This window comes from Chiloscyllium punctatum, chromosome 2 (genome assembly GCF_047496795.1).
Source record: "Chiloscyllium punctatum isolate Juve2018m chromosome 2, sChiPun1.3, whole genome shotgun sequence".
NCBI classification, from domain to species: domain Eukaryota; kingdom Metazoa; phylum Chordata; class Chondrichthyes; order Orectolobiformes; family Hemiscylliidae; genus Chiloscyllium; species Chiloscyllium punctatum.
In genome coordinates this window covers 140608190-140623671 of record NC_092740.1, presented here as the reverse complement: position 1 = coordinate 140623671, position 15482 = coordinate 140608190, and the positions used below count along the sequence as shown (strand labels likewise).

The 15482-nt window shown below is 43.2% G+C and overlaps 1 protein-coding gene across 4 annotated transcripts in view; it reads right to left on the bottom strand.

Moving 5' to 3' along the window:
* The window catches only part of LOC140490928 (A disintegrin and metalloproteinase with thrombospondin motifs 3-like), a 257036-nt gene that overhangs the window by 53191 nt on the left and 188363 nt on the right, over window positions 1–15482 (bottom strand). For all 4 annotated transcript variants that reach the window (XR_011963229.1, XR_011963230.1, XM_072589151.1 and 1 more), the window contains 2 exons: window positions 6937–7080; window positions 3002–3134 (listed from right to left, as the gene is read on the bottom strand). Coding sequence is in view for 2 of the 4 variants with exons in the window: in XM_072589151.1 (XP_072445252.1) it covers window positions 3002–3134; window positions 6937–7080 (277 nt within the window). In the remaining 2 variants the exon portion in view is untranslated. The remainder of the gene's footprint in view (window positions 1–3001; window positions 3135–6936; window positions 7081–15482) is intronic.

Sequence of the window (15482 nt, the reverse complement as noted above, 5' to 3'; positions counted from 1 at the left end):
TTGGAGAGTATTGCATGCAGTTTTAGTCTTCCTGCCTATAACGGGATATATTTGCCCTGGGGAAATGCAGGGGAGGTGCATTACTGTCCTAAGATGAGAGATTAGTTTGGCTGGACCTGTATTCGCTAGAACACAGAAAGATGAAAAGGGATCTGATTGAAACGGATTCAATTCTAACATGGCTGGACAGACTAGATGCCAGTGAATGTGTTCCCTGGTCAGAGAATCTAAAACCAGGAGACATAGTCTCAGGATATAGGGTAGACAATTTAGGATTGAGAAGGCTGTGGAGTCCAAATCACTGAGACTTTGTAGCTGTTGGTCCAACTGAGTGGTTTGCTAAGCCATTCCAGAGGGCATTTGAGAGTCAACTACATTGCTGTGGGTCTGGAGTCACTGTAGGCCAGATCAGGTGAGGATGGCAGATTTCCTTCCTTGAAGGGCATGTGGGAACCAGATGAGATTTTCCAACAATTGACGATGGATTCATGATCATCGTTAGACACTTAATTCCAAATCTTTGTTTCTTGAATTCAATTTCCACCAACTATCGCGGCGAGATTCAAACCCATCAACTTCCCCTGAGTATATTCAGGAAAGAGGTAAATAAATGTTTAGACTTATAGGCATCAAAGGGTATTGGGAGAAAGCAGGGATATCACATTGAGATAGAGGATCAGCCATGACCTTACTAAGTGGCAAAGTAGGTATTTCAGTATTCCCATGTGCTAGCATGGCTCCATTTGGGGACCTGTGTCACAAACCTGACTCGTGTAGCATTGCCTCTTGTTTTTCTGGCCATTAATGTAACCAAATAAAATATCACGCACCCCTGCTACGAACCCAGCTTCACAAACATTTCATATGCAAATAAAAGGGATAACTTTTACAATATCTCTTGATACACTATATTGTCACAAACAGCCATAGTCACGCATGACCTACCTACAGCATTCTCATTAGCGGATGTCATTTGTGGAGAATACTCTGAGTAAATAATTGCTTCAGTTTATTTCCATATGTCTCTGTTTTGAATTTATGTTCAGACTAATCGTGTTTTCTAACACAAATCAATGCACACGGAAAGTCTTAGGCCTTTTGTGCTTGATTTTTTACTCAAAACTTGACAGTGATCAACCGTTAAATTGCATTCTGCATTAGAAATACTATTTTTAGTCTTGAGTAAGACTTTTACATAACACAAAGGAATTCGGGTTAGAAAAAAAATCATAGAATAGCGATTGTTCATACACAAAAGTGTAAGTTAGAAATGAACAGGCCCCTCTACTGTGCTAATGATGTGCAGGTGCCACTACTGGACTGGGGTGGACAAAGTCAGAAGTCACATGACACCAGGTCATCATCCGGCAGAGTTATTTGCTGCACTTGCACAAGCTTTTGAAAGCCCTGCTCCTTCATCACGTGAAATCAATCAAACAGGCTGCTTTGGCCTCGATGGTGTCAAGCTCCCTGAGTGTCTTTGGAGCTGCACTCATCCAGGTAAAGTGAGGAATATTCCATCTCATTCCTGGCTTGATCTTTGCAGATGGTGGGCAGGCTTTGGAAGTCAGGAAGAGAATTACTTGCTGCAAGATTCCTGCTCTTATCGTCATGCTTAAAAACACAACACCAGGTTATAGTCCGACAGGTTTATTTGGAAGTACAAGCTTTTGGAGCGCTGCTCCTACGTCAGGTACCAAGTGGGGCAGGATCATAGCACACAGAATTTGGAGTAAAAGATCAAAGTGTCATACAACTGATGTGATGTATTGCACAAACCTAGATTGTTGTTAAGTCTTGAATCACTTAGAATGGGGATGCAGGTTTCAATTCATTAATATGTAAATCCCAGAACTTCTTTCAAGTCACATTCCCAAGATAACTTAAAGTTTTATATAAAAAAGGTGACATCTCAGCTCAGACAATGCATTAAAGGTGTGAGGTTAGAGTCTGTCAGACTGGTTCTATTTCCAAAGTAGGAATTTATAAAATGTCACATGGATTGACTGCCTCCAGATTGTGTGCTTTTTGAACAAAATAGAATGTATGTGCAAATACAAATCTGCAAATGCAAATTCACCCCATAGACTTATATGTGTGTGTGCATGTGAGTGAGAGAGAGATCATCAGTTGTATGATACTTTGATCTTTTACTATAAATTGTGTTCTCTGATCCTGCCCCACTAGCTACCTGATGAAGGAGCAGCGCTCCAAAAGCTTGTACTTCCAAATAAATTAGTTGGACTATAACCTGATGTTGTGTGATTGTTAACTTTGTCCACCCCAGTCCAACACTGTAACCTCCACATCATCATTTATTGTCATGGTATTTATTTGCCTAGCTCAGTTCAGTTTCTGGTCAAGGGCAACCCCCAGGGTTTGATAGTGGAGTTTTCAGCGACAGTAACACCATTCAATGTCAAAGGGCAATGGTCAGATTGTCTCTTACTGGAGATGGTCATTGCCTGGCGTTTGCATGGCGTGAACATCACTTGCCACTTTTGAGCTCAAGCCAGGATACTGTCTAAGTCTTGCTGCATTTGAGCATGACCTTCTCCTGTTAACTGGCACTTGCAAGAACAGGACCCTGCAGATAAACGTCACATAGAGCCTCAGTGAAATATCCATTCTATCTTGGAGCTGCGACAGCAAGTGTTGACATGAGTGTCACCATAGAAAGGATCAGAATCATGTCTTTTCCTGTCTTGTTCCAATGTTTGTATTAGGGCACTTCCAGTAAAGTTACAGGATGTACCATTAACTTTCTTCCCACACCACTGTGGCAATTATGGTATCCAAACTGTGAAGCTCACTATGATCAGATGACACAAAGCAAACCTGTGAATCAAACTTGAAGTTTGATCTCATCTTTTGTGATGCAGCTGGCCATCTCTCAACACGGGATTGTTTGACTGACAACGTTTATTGCTATCTCACATTTCAATTTTATTTTAAACTAACTCTTCTACCATTGTTTGGGAGTTATGTTGGCAAGACTTACAGCTGTGCACATCTTGTAACCCACTCCGAAATCAAAGCGGCATTGTTCATCCATTGAATAGTTGATCCCTGGCAGTTCAGGAAGTTTGGGCCAATCGTGTTCAAATGGGTCATCCAGCAGACAGTCATAGGAACTGGAGGAAGAAAGGACACTGAATCTATGATCAGTTTATTAGATGCCTTATTTTTCCCAAATGTTCAAATGTTTCCATTTACTCTGATGAAACCCATGAGGATGCATTGCAATTGGATGATTCTGCATCAACCATCCCTAATGACAAGTGTAAGTCTATTGCAGCTTTCCAACTGGTTTACTCTATGATTGCTCACCATGTTGGAAGCACTAGGTAATGGACTTCCTTCCTCAAGTAGGCCTGAGCTTCCCGCAAGGACGATGTTGATATTTCATAATAATCATTTGACTTCTTTCACTGAGGTACAGGGCTACCCTACAGCAGCACTGGCAATGTCGCGTGCAATCACAAATGCCTTTTGCCATCACTGTGAACTCTACAGATTCAGCCCTATTATGTTTGTAGAATCCGACATTTCAGGTGTATGGCAGGTAACAGGAAAGAAATAAGAGACTGTTTATTACCAAAAGCTCTGATCAAGCTTCAAAGCAATGCAGGCATCATGAACATAGAGAAAGCTAGTCAAACTAAAAGCAAGAGTCAACATTTGACAGTCCACCACCAGTAGCTTTGTAGGTGCTAGAAGGAGCCATAAATTTTCCCTTCCCACTGCACTGTTGCCCACACCAATATATCTGCAATTTTATGGGGGATGAGTAAAGTCTGTGCTGGCTGGCCCACAATCCTTGCCCCAAATGAGGATCTGACATGAAAAACTAACAACTACATAGACAGTATCGTGGAATTGTTCCAGTGCAGAAGAAGCCAATTGACACATCATTTCTGCACTGGCTCTCTAACGAGTATTGTGACTTATTTCCCATTCTCTTACTTGTGCCCTACAACCCATGACTTTGTTTCAGTTCAAGTAACCCTCTAATTACCTCTTGAATCCCTCAATTGAAGCTGCCCCTACTCCACTTCGGCACTGCATTCCAAACCATTCAATACGTAAAAATGTTCTTTCTCTAAAAGGAGAGGTGGAATAGGCTGGGGCTATTTTCCATGGAGCGTCGGAGGCTGGATTGTGACCTTACAGAGGTTTATAAAATTATCAGGGGCATGGATAGGATAGATAGATAAGGTCCTTTCCCTGGGGTGGGGGAGTCCAGAACTAGAGGGCATAGGTTTAAAGTGAGAGGGGAAAGATTTAAAAGAGACTCAAGGGGTAACCTTTTCACGCAGAGGGTGGTACGTGTATGGAATGAACTGCTGGAGAAAGTGGTCGAGGCTGGTACAATTATAACATTTAAAAGGCATCTGGATGTGTATATGAATAGGAAGGGTTTAGACGGATATTGGCCAAGTGCTGGCAAATGGGACTAGATTTGGTTGGGATATCTGGTCAGCATGGACGAGTTCGACCAAAGAGTCTGTTTCCGTGCTGTACATCTCTATGGCTCTATGACATTTGCTTCTTTTGTAACTGGTGCCTTCTTGTTCCTGATCCTTTTACAAGCAGGAACAGTCTCTATTCTATCCGGAGCTCTCATGATTCTGAAAACTTCTGTCAGATCTCCACTTAATTTCGTTCTCCCGAAGAACAAACCCAATCGCTTCAATCTTTCCTTCTAACTGAAACTTCTCATCCTTAGGACCATTCTTGTAGACACCTTCCGTACTCTGTCCAATGTATTCACATGTTTTCTACAAATATAATTGAAGACCAGCATTAACGGCTCATGGGTGACGGAAACTTTCGGTGATAAATAGGAAGCCAGCAAATGACTAGGTTTGGGCCTCAGGTGGAAAGACTTCTCATCTCCAGTTAATTCACTTTCCTGGATTGTTAAACAGCTGCTCGGCAGCTGGCATCAGCAAAGGGTGCTTTCCTCACTAATTCTTGTGATGCTTATCTGAAAAATCTTGCCCAAGGTCATCTAGTGCCCTCTATTGTCCAAGTAGCTGCATGCTACAACAATAATGAAGGTGTTGCCCATTCAAAGCAATCATTCTCTATCAATTAGTCTATACAACTCCCAGACATGAAGCAAGAACCACCTCAGGATAGAAAGCTTTGGGTATTATAGGCCCACAGTCAATATTTTCTGCGCAAATTTGCCAATCAATCATTTGTCATGTCTGAAATATACTCCATGCCAAATGTTATTTTCTAAAATCCTGCAGCATAAAGACGTTTTCCACATCTTTCTCACTATATTCTCAGTGGAAAATTAATTTCTTCACCAATCTAATTTTTCCCTCGCCATTTTATCAAAACTATTTATCATTTTAAGAACCTCCAGTAAATTTGCTATTATCTTTCAATGCTCCAGTAAATATGGTTCAAAACTTCTCCTGATTGTAATTTGTCACCCTTGGGCCGTTAATGCTCCCCCACCCCAGGAAAAAGACCTTGTCTACTTACCTATCCATACCCCTCATGATTTTATAACCCTTGTAGATCCTTATAACACTGTGCATTCTCTGTTCTTTTGAAGACAGGGCACCCAGAAGTGCACGCAATGCTCCAACAAGTAATCTAATCAATGTTAAACATCATGTCCATAATGAGAAAGATCCTGATTATTCAGGTCACTTTTTGTAACTGTAGGCACTCATCCTTGGTAACACCCTAATCAATGTGTGCTTTGCTTTTCTGTTGCTTTTGTGTTCTATTGGCAATGGAAAGTAGAAATTTTGCTCTGAATAAAGGGATCATGCAAGATGTGTGGAATTATGGGTTAGAAACCGGACAGATTAACAATACACAAGATTTTGGACATAGTTTGAAGATGTTTTTTGCACTTTTAAATTTGCATATGGGAAGGTAAACATTTTTAATCATCATACACACTAATGATATGGAAGGAAAAGGAATTTTGGCAATTATTGTTAAAGGAATAGAGTATAAAAGTAAGGAAGTATTGTTGAAATTATATAAGGCATTAGTGAGACTGCAGCTGGAATGTTGTGTACAATTTCAGTCCCCTTACTTGAGGAGGTATGTAGTTGCATTAGAGGCAGTTCAGAGGAGGTTCACTAGATTGATTCCACAGATGAGGAGTTTGTCTTATGAAGAGAGATTAAGCAGTTTAGCACTAAACTCTCTGGAGATTAGAAGAAGGAGAGGAGATCTAATTGAAGTATATAAGATGGTAGAGGAGATTGATAAAGTAGACATAGAGAGGATGTTTCTTCATTGGGGCAACCTAGAATGAGGGAGCACAGCTTTAGGATACGGGTAAGCAGATTTAAAACAGAGATGAGGAGAAATTATTTCTCTCAAAAGGTCCTGGATCTACGGACTTCACTATCCCAGAGTGTAGTGGATGCTGGGATATTGAGTAATTTTAAGGAGGTGGAGGACAGATTTTTAATTATTTATAGGTTGAAGGGTTATGGAGGACAGCAGAAAAGTGGAGTTAAGGCTGAGATGCCTGCTCTTAGCTCTGATATTCAAGGTAGCTCTCCATTGGCCGCCTTTATTGGATTTACTTTTTTGCAACTCAGGGATAGGAATGATAATAGGTAAAAACCTCTCCACTCTGCAGGCACCTTGCCTCTATTCCTGATGAAGAGCTTTTGCCCGAAAAGTCGATTTTCCTGCTCCTTGGATGCTGCCTGACCTGCTGTGCTTTTCCAGCACCACTCTAATCTAGATAGGAAGGATAATGTCTACCACTATTTGTTTGCGACAATATTAAGAGATTAATCCAACACCAAGTAGAGACTATTTCTTCAGGAATGTGCATTGTAGATACTGAACCCCAAGCACCATATGATCACTCCCTTTGCAGGATCAAGAGAAGGAAGAGGTTTTTAAAATAAATTCAAGCTAAAGGCAGCCTGTTGTACTCACTGAAGGTATCGCTTGAGCTCTTGTCCACTGCACCGAGACCAATGAAAACGGTGAAATGCAGCTTGGACCAAGGGTGCCATGACACTTCCCATGCTGGTTTCGTCTCCACACCGGTTTCCTTGGCCATCATGTTCCATTCCCAGGCTACAAGAGTGTCAATAAAGCTTTGTTAGAAAAGGGAAACAGTCCTACAACATGTTTTAAAAAAAAACTGATCACATTGCTTTGTCGGAAAGGTTAAAGATGAATTAGAATGCTGACATTCCCAGTTGGCCAATGACCACTGCTGTATTCCTGTCTCTGTAAGCAATACCTTTTCCTCTGAGTCAGATGGTTGTCCATCCAGGACCCTGGCACATTATCTAGTCTGACACTTTACAAAGAACATAGCATGTGTTTTACACGATTGAAGGATATCCCTAGATTGACCAGCATTCCTGGCACTGCTGCCATCTTTAAAAGCCCGTTGTGCACACGGCCCAGCGCTGTCAGTATGGAGCTGCCCTGCACAGTTCCTAATACTTGTTTCGGGTGTGCTAAACAGGGGCATTTCCGCATCCCACTCAACAGGCAGGGACCAGGAGTTCTTGCTGAAAGGGGTGATGCAGAGGCAGGACTTCCTGTTGTTCCAGTACAAGCAATGGAACTAATGATGTCAAACTATGTCACATTGGTCCATGGTTTCCATTCCGATAAAGCACGCAACTATCTAGAGGAATGCCCACCACTGCAGGAGGAAGGTCAATGACCATCTCCCCTGTGCCAGTGTAAGTGCCACCATATCACTCTATCTCTGCTACGATACTGACCTCCTACCAAGGCTCATGCTCCACCACTCTCACTAATGCCTGCAATGTCTTCCTCACTTGCTCTCCCCCAGCCCAACCCCCAACATCGCCAATCCTGCATGTCCAGACCAAAGGCGTAGCCATGGGCACACGTATGGGCCCCAGCTATGCCTGTCTCTTTGTTGGCTATGTAGAACAGTTGATCTTCCATAATTACACCGGCACCACTCCCCACCTCTTCCTCCGCTACATTGATGACTGCATTGGCGCCACCTCGTGCTCCCGCGAGGAGGTTGAGCAATTCATCAACTTCACCAACACATTCCACCCTGATCTTAAATTTACCTGGACTATCTCTGACACCTCGCTCCCCTTCCTGGACCTCTCCATCTCCATTAGTGACGACCGACTTGACACTGACATTTTTTTACAAACCCACTGACTCCCACAACTACCTGGATTACACTTCTTCCCACCCTATCTCTTGCAAAAATGCCATCCCGTATTCCCAATTTCTCCGCCTCCGCCGTATCTGCTCCCAGGAGGACCAGTTCCACCATAGGACACACCAGATGGCCTCCTTCTTTAGAGACCGCAATTTTCCTTCCCACGTGGTTAAAGATGCCCTCCAACGCATCTCGTCCATATCCCGCACCTCCGCCCTCAGACCCCACCCCTCCAACCGTAACAAGGACAGAACGCCCCTGGTGCTCACCTTCCACCGTACAAACCTTCGCATCAACCAAATCATCCACCGACATTTCCGCCACCTCCAAAAAGACCCCACCACCAGGGATATATTTCCCTCCCCACCCCTTTCCGCCTTCCGCAAAGACCGTTCCCTCCGTGACTACCTGGTCAGGTCCACACCCCCCTACGACCCACCCTCCCATTCTGGCACTTTCCCCTGCCACCGCAGGAACTGTAAAACCTGTGCCCACACCTCCTCCCTCACCTCTATCCAAGGCCCTAAAGGAGCCTTCCACATCCATCAAAGTTTCACCTGCACATCCACCAATATCATTTATTGTATCCGTTGCTCCCGATGTGGTCTCCTCTACATTGGGGAGACTGGGCGCCTCCTAGCAGAGCGCTTTAGGTCACATCTCCGAGACACCCGCACCAATCAACCAAACCGCCCCGTGGCCCAACATTTCAACTCCCCCTCCCACTCTGCCGAGGACATGGAGGTCCTGGGCCTCCTTCACCGCCACTCCCTCACCACCAGACACCTGGAGGAAGAATGCCTCATCTTCCGCCTTGGAACACTTCAACCCCAGGGCATCAATGTGGACTTCAACAGCTTCCTCATTTCCCCTTCCCCCACCTCATCCTAGTTTCAAACTTCCAGCTCAGTTACTGTCTCCTTGACTTGTCCGATTTGCCTATCTTCTTTTCCACCTATCCACTCCACCCTCTCCTCCTTGACCTATCACCTTCATCTCCTCCCCCACACACCCATTGTACTCTATGCTACTCTCTCCCCACCCCCACCCTCCTCTAGCTTATCTCTCCATGCTTCAGGCTCACTGCCTTTATTCCTGATGAAGGGCTTTTGCCTGAAACGTTGATTTCGCTGCTCGTTGGATGCTGCCTGAACTGCTGTGCTCTTCTAGCACCACTAATCCAGTATTTGGTTTTCAGCATCTGCAGTCATTGTTTTTACCTTGTCCTCTGAACTGCCTACTCACTTGCTTGGGACACCTCCAAACCTGCATTAACAGCAGTATCTGTGCCGCCCAATATTATCTTCAATAGTACCCACCTCTCTTTCTCATTCCAGAGGGGAAAGCAGCCACAATAGGGCAGAAAGAGTCAAGATGAATAATGCGCTCCCTTTCGTTCAGCTCTTTGCCCCATGTGTAGAGACTCTGGGCCTCGCCAATCTGGGCCTGGTATCAGAGGTTGCCTTTGACTTACACTGTCAGGATTGCTTGAACAAAGGCTACTTCCCTTGACTGGACGGAGACCTGCTGCCAACTGTGACAAGATTCCTGGCCTTGTGTCTGGGTCAAACATTACAGCAAGGCCGCAGCAATATAAGACTGATACTGCTGGTCCCTGGGGGGGAGGGGTGGGGGAGGTAAGTTAAAAAATACCGGTAATCTCAGAATATGTGAGAGGTACAGCAGCAAGCAAGAACCCAGAGATGCAGCTCAGCCCAGTCTACAAGCTGGGTGTGCTGCAAGATGCAACATTGAAATGCTGTGTCATACATGGATGAGAAATATGCCATAGGACTTTTTTCAGGCTGGAATGTGTCAAATGCGAATGGCTGTGTGGATGGTTCCCATGTGGAGGGTCCCCTAAGATACTGGTGCCGGGTTTTCAACAAGGATATCATTTGGCATAAGCAGCAAGTCCAACCAGCCAAGCATCCTAATCTGTTCTGTGTCTACTTTGTCGCTCAGGTTTGGTAAGGAGACAACTAGATTATTAATGAGGCAAGCTTGAATGTCAACAAGAACCATAACAAGCACTAATCACTATGAATTGGCAATTTCTCACTGCCCAATGTCAATCTCATCTCGCTGCTTATGAGAAGTGTAAAAGATGGGCAAGATGTCTCAGCATCAAGATGCGTCTGGCCAGGCTTCTCATCTGATTCTGTCACAAACCTTGCTATTGCTCACATCAATCAGACTGCTATAAGCTTCACCCCATTTTTCAGTGTGAAAGCCAAGGCCTTCATTTGACTCATTAAAACAATTAGTAACGTATTAGATACAGCAGAGCACTGGTGGTGCATGTCAGAAAGAAAGACTTGAATCTATATAGCGCCTTTTAAGATGCCCCAAAATGCTCCAATATCAATGAAAGTATAGACCCTGTTGTAATAAGGCAGCCAAATTGTATACAGCAATGTCTCTACAATGAGAAAAATACCTGTCTAAAATCAGTTATACTAAACTCTGGTTACACTGCAACTAAAATATATATTCTGTCTGAGCACTCCCACCCCAACTGTCACCATCCAGTATTTATCTGATGCATGGGAGAATGGGAAACTGCATTTCAATGAAGGGAGATGACATTGTAATGAGATGTTATTATATGCTAATCGGCCCCTCGCTGCTCAGTAGCAAGAATCTCATCTCTCTCTCTCTCTCTCGTCAACACTTGTTTGGAAAATGCAACTTTTTGCTCTGATGGAGGAATCACCACACTTGACATCTCATGTGATTCTCCCAACTTACTTGCCATTGTCAATCTCATTCATAGGTTGGGAAGAACTTGGCCATAATTCTGAAAAAGACATGTTAGGGTCCAATGTCTTTCATTTGTGCTCTTGCTCGGTGGCAATCCATGTCGTGAACAGTGTACCATAAAACTGACCTTAAACAAATTCTTTACTCATTTGTTCTTCAGTCCAACACATTTGCACCAACTGATCTGGGCCCTCCACCCAAGCATCCTGAGTCTCAAGAAGAATGTGCTTCAGTTCTACCTATCTGTATTCTGCACCTCAACCAGCAGTGTCTCCAAGGACCCCACAATGGTGCCTAATTTCAGCCTGATTTTATTTATTCTTCACTTCAGGAGTTAAGTTCTGGGCAGGAATGTTGCAAAGAAATCCCTTTGACATTCATTAGTCAATTATGTGCTCATTCTGTATGCTTATTAATGATTTCTTACAGCTTGATGATGTCTTTCTCAATATTGACCATCACTCCCCTCCAAACTCAGTGCCGTTGAGAAATAGCCTTCTTAATTCCAAAGTTCAAATTATTAATATAAATTGTGAACAACAGCAAATGTGGTAATATTCTTTACGGCCATTACCTTTCATGTTGTTATCCTGAGAACTACCATTTATTCCTGCACTATGCTTTCAAGCCAACAGACTATTCAATCTGTTACTAACTCTACAGTAATTCATTATTCTTATTCTGTGGCAGGTGTTTGAAGAAATTGTACTGTTTTTGTGGAGATACATACATTTTACTGTATTTTTACAAATACAATTAATAGTTAATTTCTATCTATCTATCTATCTATCTATCTATCTAGCTGTATACCTACACACCTACCTATCTCTTGGATATCTACGTACTTACATTCATTGCATTGCCTTTAATGGTCTTTTCTTTTACCTCTTCAAAGAAGTTAATGAAACTGATAAAGCAAAGCTTTTCTTTTTGAAAACCATGTTGCTTATTAATTATTACATTTTTCATTTTTGTATGCTTTTCTATTTTCTTCTTTAGTAGGGATTCCATTATGTCTTCTATCATGGATATGGTCTGCTTGTTCTCTCAACATATTCTGTGTCCTTAACATTAGGTATATGCCAGTTCTCTTGCACTACACCCTTCCGAACTAATTGTTAAATATGTGCAATAGTGTCTCTAAGCTTATTTAAAATATGCAAATACAATCTGTACAAACCAGGGATTGTATTCTCTGAGTTTGATCTTTGTGTCTCCTCTTTATTCTAAGTTTGATTATGTAATTGCTACTGTCATGTTCCCATATCTTGTTCACCTAATCTGTCTTCTTAGCAGTCATGATTTGGAGATGCCGGTGTTGGACTGGTGTGTACAAAGTTAAAAATCACACAACACCAGGTTATAGTCCAACAGGTTTAACTGGAAGCACACTAGCGTCGCTCCGAAAGCTAGTGTGCTTCCAATTAAACCTGTTGGACTATAACCTGGTGTTGTGTGATTTTTAACTGTCTTCTTAGCAAACATTGAAGCAAAGTAATTACTTAATATATCTGTGCTCTCAATACTTCTGTCTGTAATTTTATCCAGTTCTCCTTATTTATTCATTTTATTTACATGTATGTATAATATTTTGCTATTCTATGTTACATTCCTTAATAATTTAATTTCATAGTTCTTTGTTTTGCTGATTGCTTTTGATTTCTCTCCTAATCTCTTCATATCTGCTGTTTGCATTATAATAGACTCTCACAAAGAACTCACACACTGTACAGAGTGGAAGCTCCTTGCATTTCCAAAATTTAACCTTTACACATTTTGACCTGGGCTCAAAGGCATGAGGAAAGTATTGGCAGGTGCAAAAGTTTGCACCCTGTCTTCAAACAACTGGCTAAGGGACCTGCATTCTGCAGATGACGTTAGCTTGCTTACTGAAGGATTATGCACGCTCCAAGGCTTGAGAGTAATGGCATCAAGGTTGGCCTATGCATCAAGTGGGCGAAGATAAAGGCAATGGTGATTGGACAGCAACAGGGCCATCCCATCTGCTTCGAAGCACAACTCCAGAGAATTTGGGGTAGAGATTGACATCTACACAAGAATCACCAAAGTAGCATCAGTCTTCCAGAGACTGCACTTATGTCAACATGACTCTGTAAGCCCATTCATGTTGTGACTCTGTAAAGCCATTGTAATACCAATAACAATCCATGCCAGCAATTCATGGAACAGACGGCAAAGGTATCACCCAAGTTGTGCATCTTTCACCAGTGTTGACTATATGAGATCCTGCGTATCTCTTGGTGAGACAAAATCACCAAGAAGAGAGGTGAGCAGAGGCACACACAGGACACTGGGACAGAAAATTGATTGAGACTGGCATTACATCTCCCAGACATATATAAAAGCCAGAGTGACAATTGAATGGATGGCAACAGACAACTAAGGGAGACAAGGCAGCCAAAGAAGAACTGGTGAAGTATATTTATGGAGGATCATCACAGCAGAACAGTATGTAGTCTGAAATGAAAGAGATTGTGATGGTTCAGGCTTATTGGTGGAATCTTGCTACCCAATGTCGTGAGCAGTTCCCAATTATGCACACTAATAATCTTTCGGAAAGCAACTTAAATTGGAAGTGAACAAGACTAAATATTTATTTAAGTATCATTATGTTAATGAAGCAGTTGCAGGAAGCGTGGGTAAATATGTTTTTTAAAGTTGTATACATAAGGTTAAATTGCCTAGTGTTCATGAGGTGTACATTGAAAATTTGCATAAAGGAGAGATAAAGAAGTTGTTCTTTGCATCTTTCACAACCTCAGGTTATCTAAACGTTTTGAAAGTGTAGTCGCTGTTTGAATGTAAGAAATGCAGCAGCTAAATTAGCACTACAAAATCCCACAAACAGCAGTGAAATGAATCATTAGATAGCGTGCTTTTAGATGTTGGTTGGAGATAAGTGTTGGCCAGGACACCAGAGGAACACTTCTCCTCCCTCTCCATCTTCTATGCCTACCTGAGAGGACAGCTAGGCTTCAGTATAACATCTCAACTGAAAGACGATACCTCTGGCAGAGTTGTAACGCTTCCAAACTGCACTTGGAGCACTGGCCTTTTTCCTCACTGAGTATACACTGTAAGTTAACTCCCCAGTAAAGCTGCTCCACAGGTTTTGGGCTGATTCTTCTTACATTTTTTTGGCTAAGTTCACATTGTGTTAAATGTTTATTGGTGGATTATCACAAGGCATAGCAAGTTCTCTCGCCATATTTTATGAAACTCACCCTCACAAATGACCCACCCTGCAGACATCACACCCTCATGTCTGATTCTGGTGCAACCTTACCATGCACCATTCGCAAACCAAATCTCCACTCACCAGATAACCACAGAAAGATTTATGTATCCCTGACATTCTCGAGCAGTCTGCTGTGCGCTGTTATTCTGAAATTGTCCCGCTGACTGACAGACAGCATCAAAAGATGGTGGAGAAGGGGAAGATGACACCATGATCCTCCAACAGGGAGCAGAACGTCCTTTTGGAGGGTGTGGTGCAAAGGAGTCTTTTTCCAGGAAAACCAGCAGAAGAGGCCACACCACCAGTCTCATCACCTGGCTGTGTAGGAATAGCCAGCAGAGCCACAAAAAGGTCAATGATCGCATTTGCTTTGCCAGGCAAAGTGCCACACCTTTCTCTCAGCTATCACACAGTCACTGTACCTCTGCTATTGTACCCATGCCCCTCTCTCTCTCTCACACACACACACACACACACACACTCTCTCTCTCTCTCTCTCTATCTCTCTCTATCTCTCCCCATCAGAATACCACACCATCTTTCACCCACCTGCATTAATGCTAACAGCCCCTGTATACCCACTTGCATCTCACTCAAGTCCCCCCTTTGTCTCAATACTGGAGAAGACAACCCATTGAAGGGCAGAGCGAGACATTTCAATGGGACAGTACCTAACATGTGGTTCCTCACCCCCTACAAGGTGAGAATTCTGGCTCTCACAAGCAAAGACTGGGACCGCACCTGAGGAGGGGCGGGGTGGGGGGGGGGGGGGGGGGGGGCAGAAGCAGCCATCACCCACCACCTAATACCCACTCTTTACTCCACTGTGAATGACACAGAAGAATTAAGAAAGAGTTGGATAGAGCTCTCAAGGATAGTGGAATCAAGGGTTATGGAGATAAGGCAGGAACAAGATACTGATTGAGGATGATCAGCCATGATCATAATGAATGGTGGTGCAGGCTCGAAGGGCATAATGGCCTACTCCTGCACCTATTGTCTATTAATCCCTCTGTCAGTGGTGTTCTTTGCAAGCCACTTCTAAGCATTGAACATCATGCCTTCTCTCCCAACTGGGTCTTGCAGATACAGCTAGCCATCATGACCTCTGCAGAGAAATGCCTGCCCCTTAAGCGCTGTCCTGGAACTCAAAGGACAAGAGTACAGAGGCCTCAGAGGAAGCATTGGCGAGACTGCCTCCTGCACCCCACCTCCCCAGCCCAGATACTGACGGATAGCTCAGTAGGAACATTAGGCCTCATGAGTGTGGGAACACAAGCTGGGAAAACC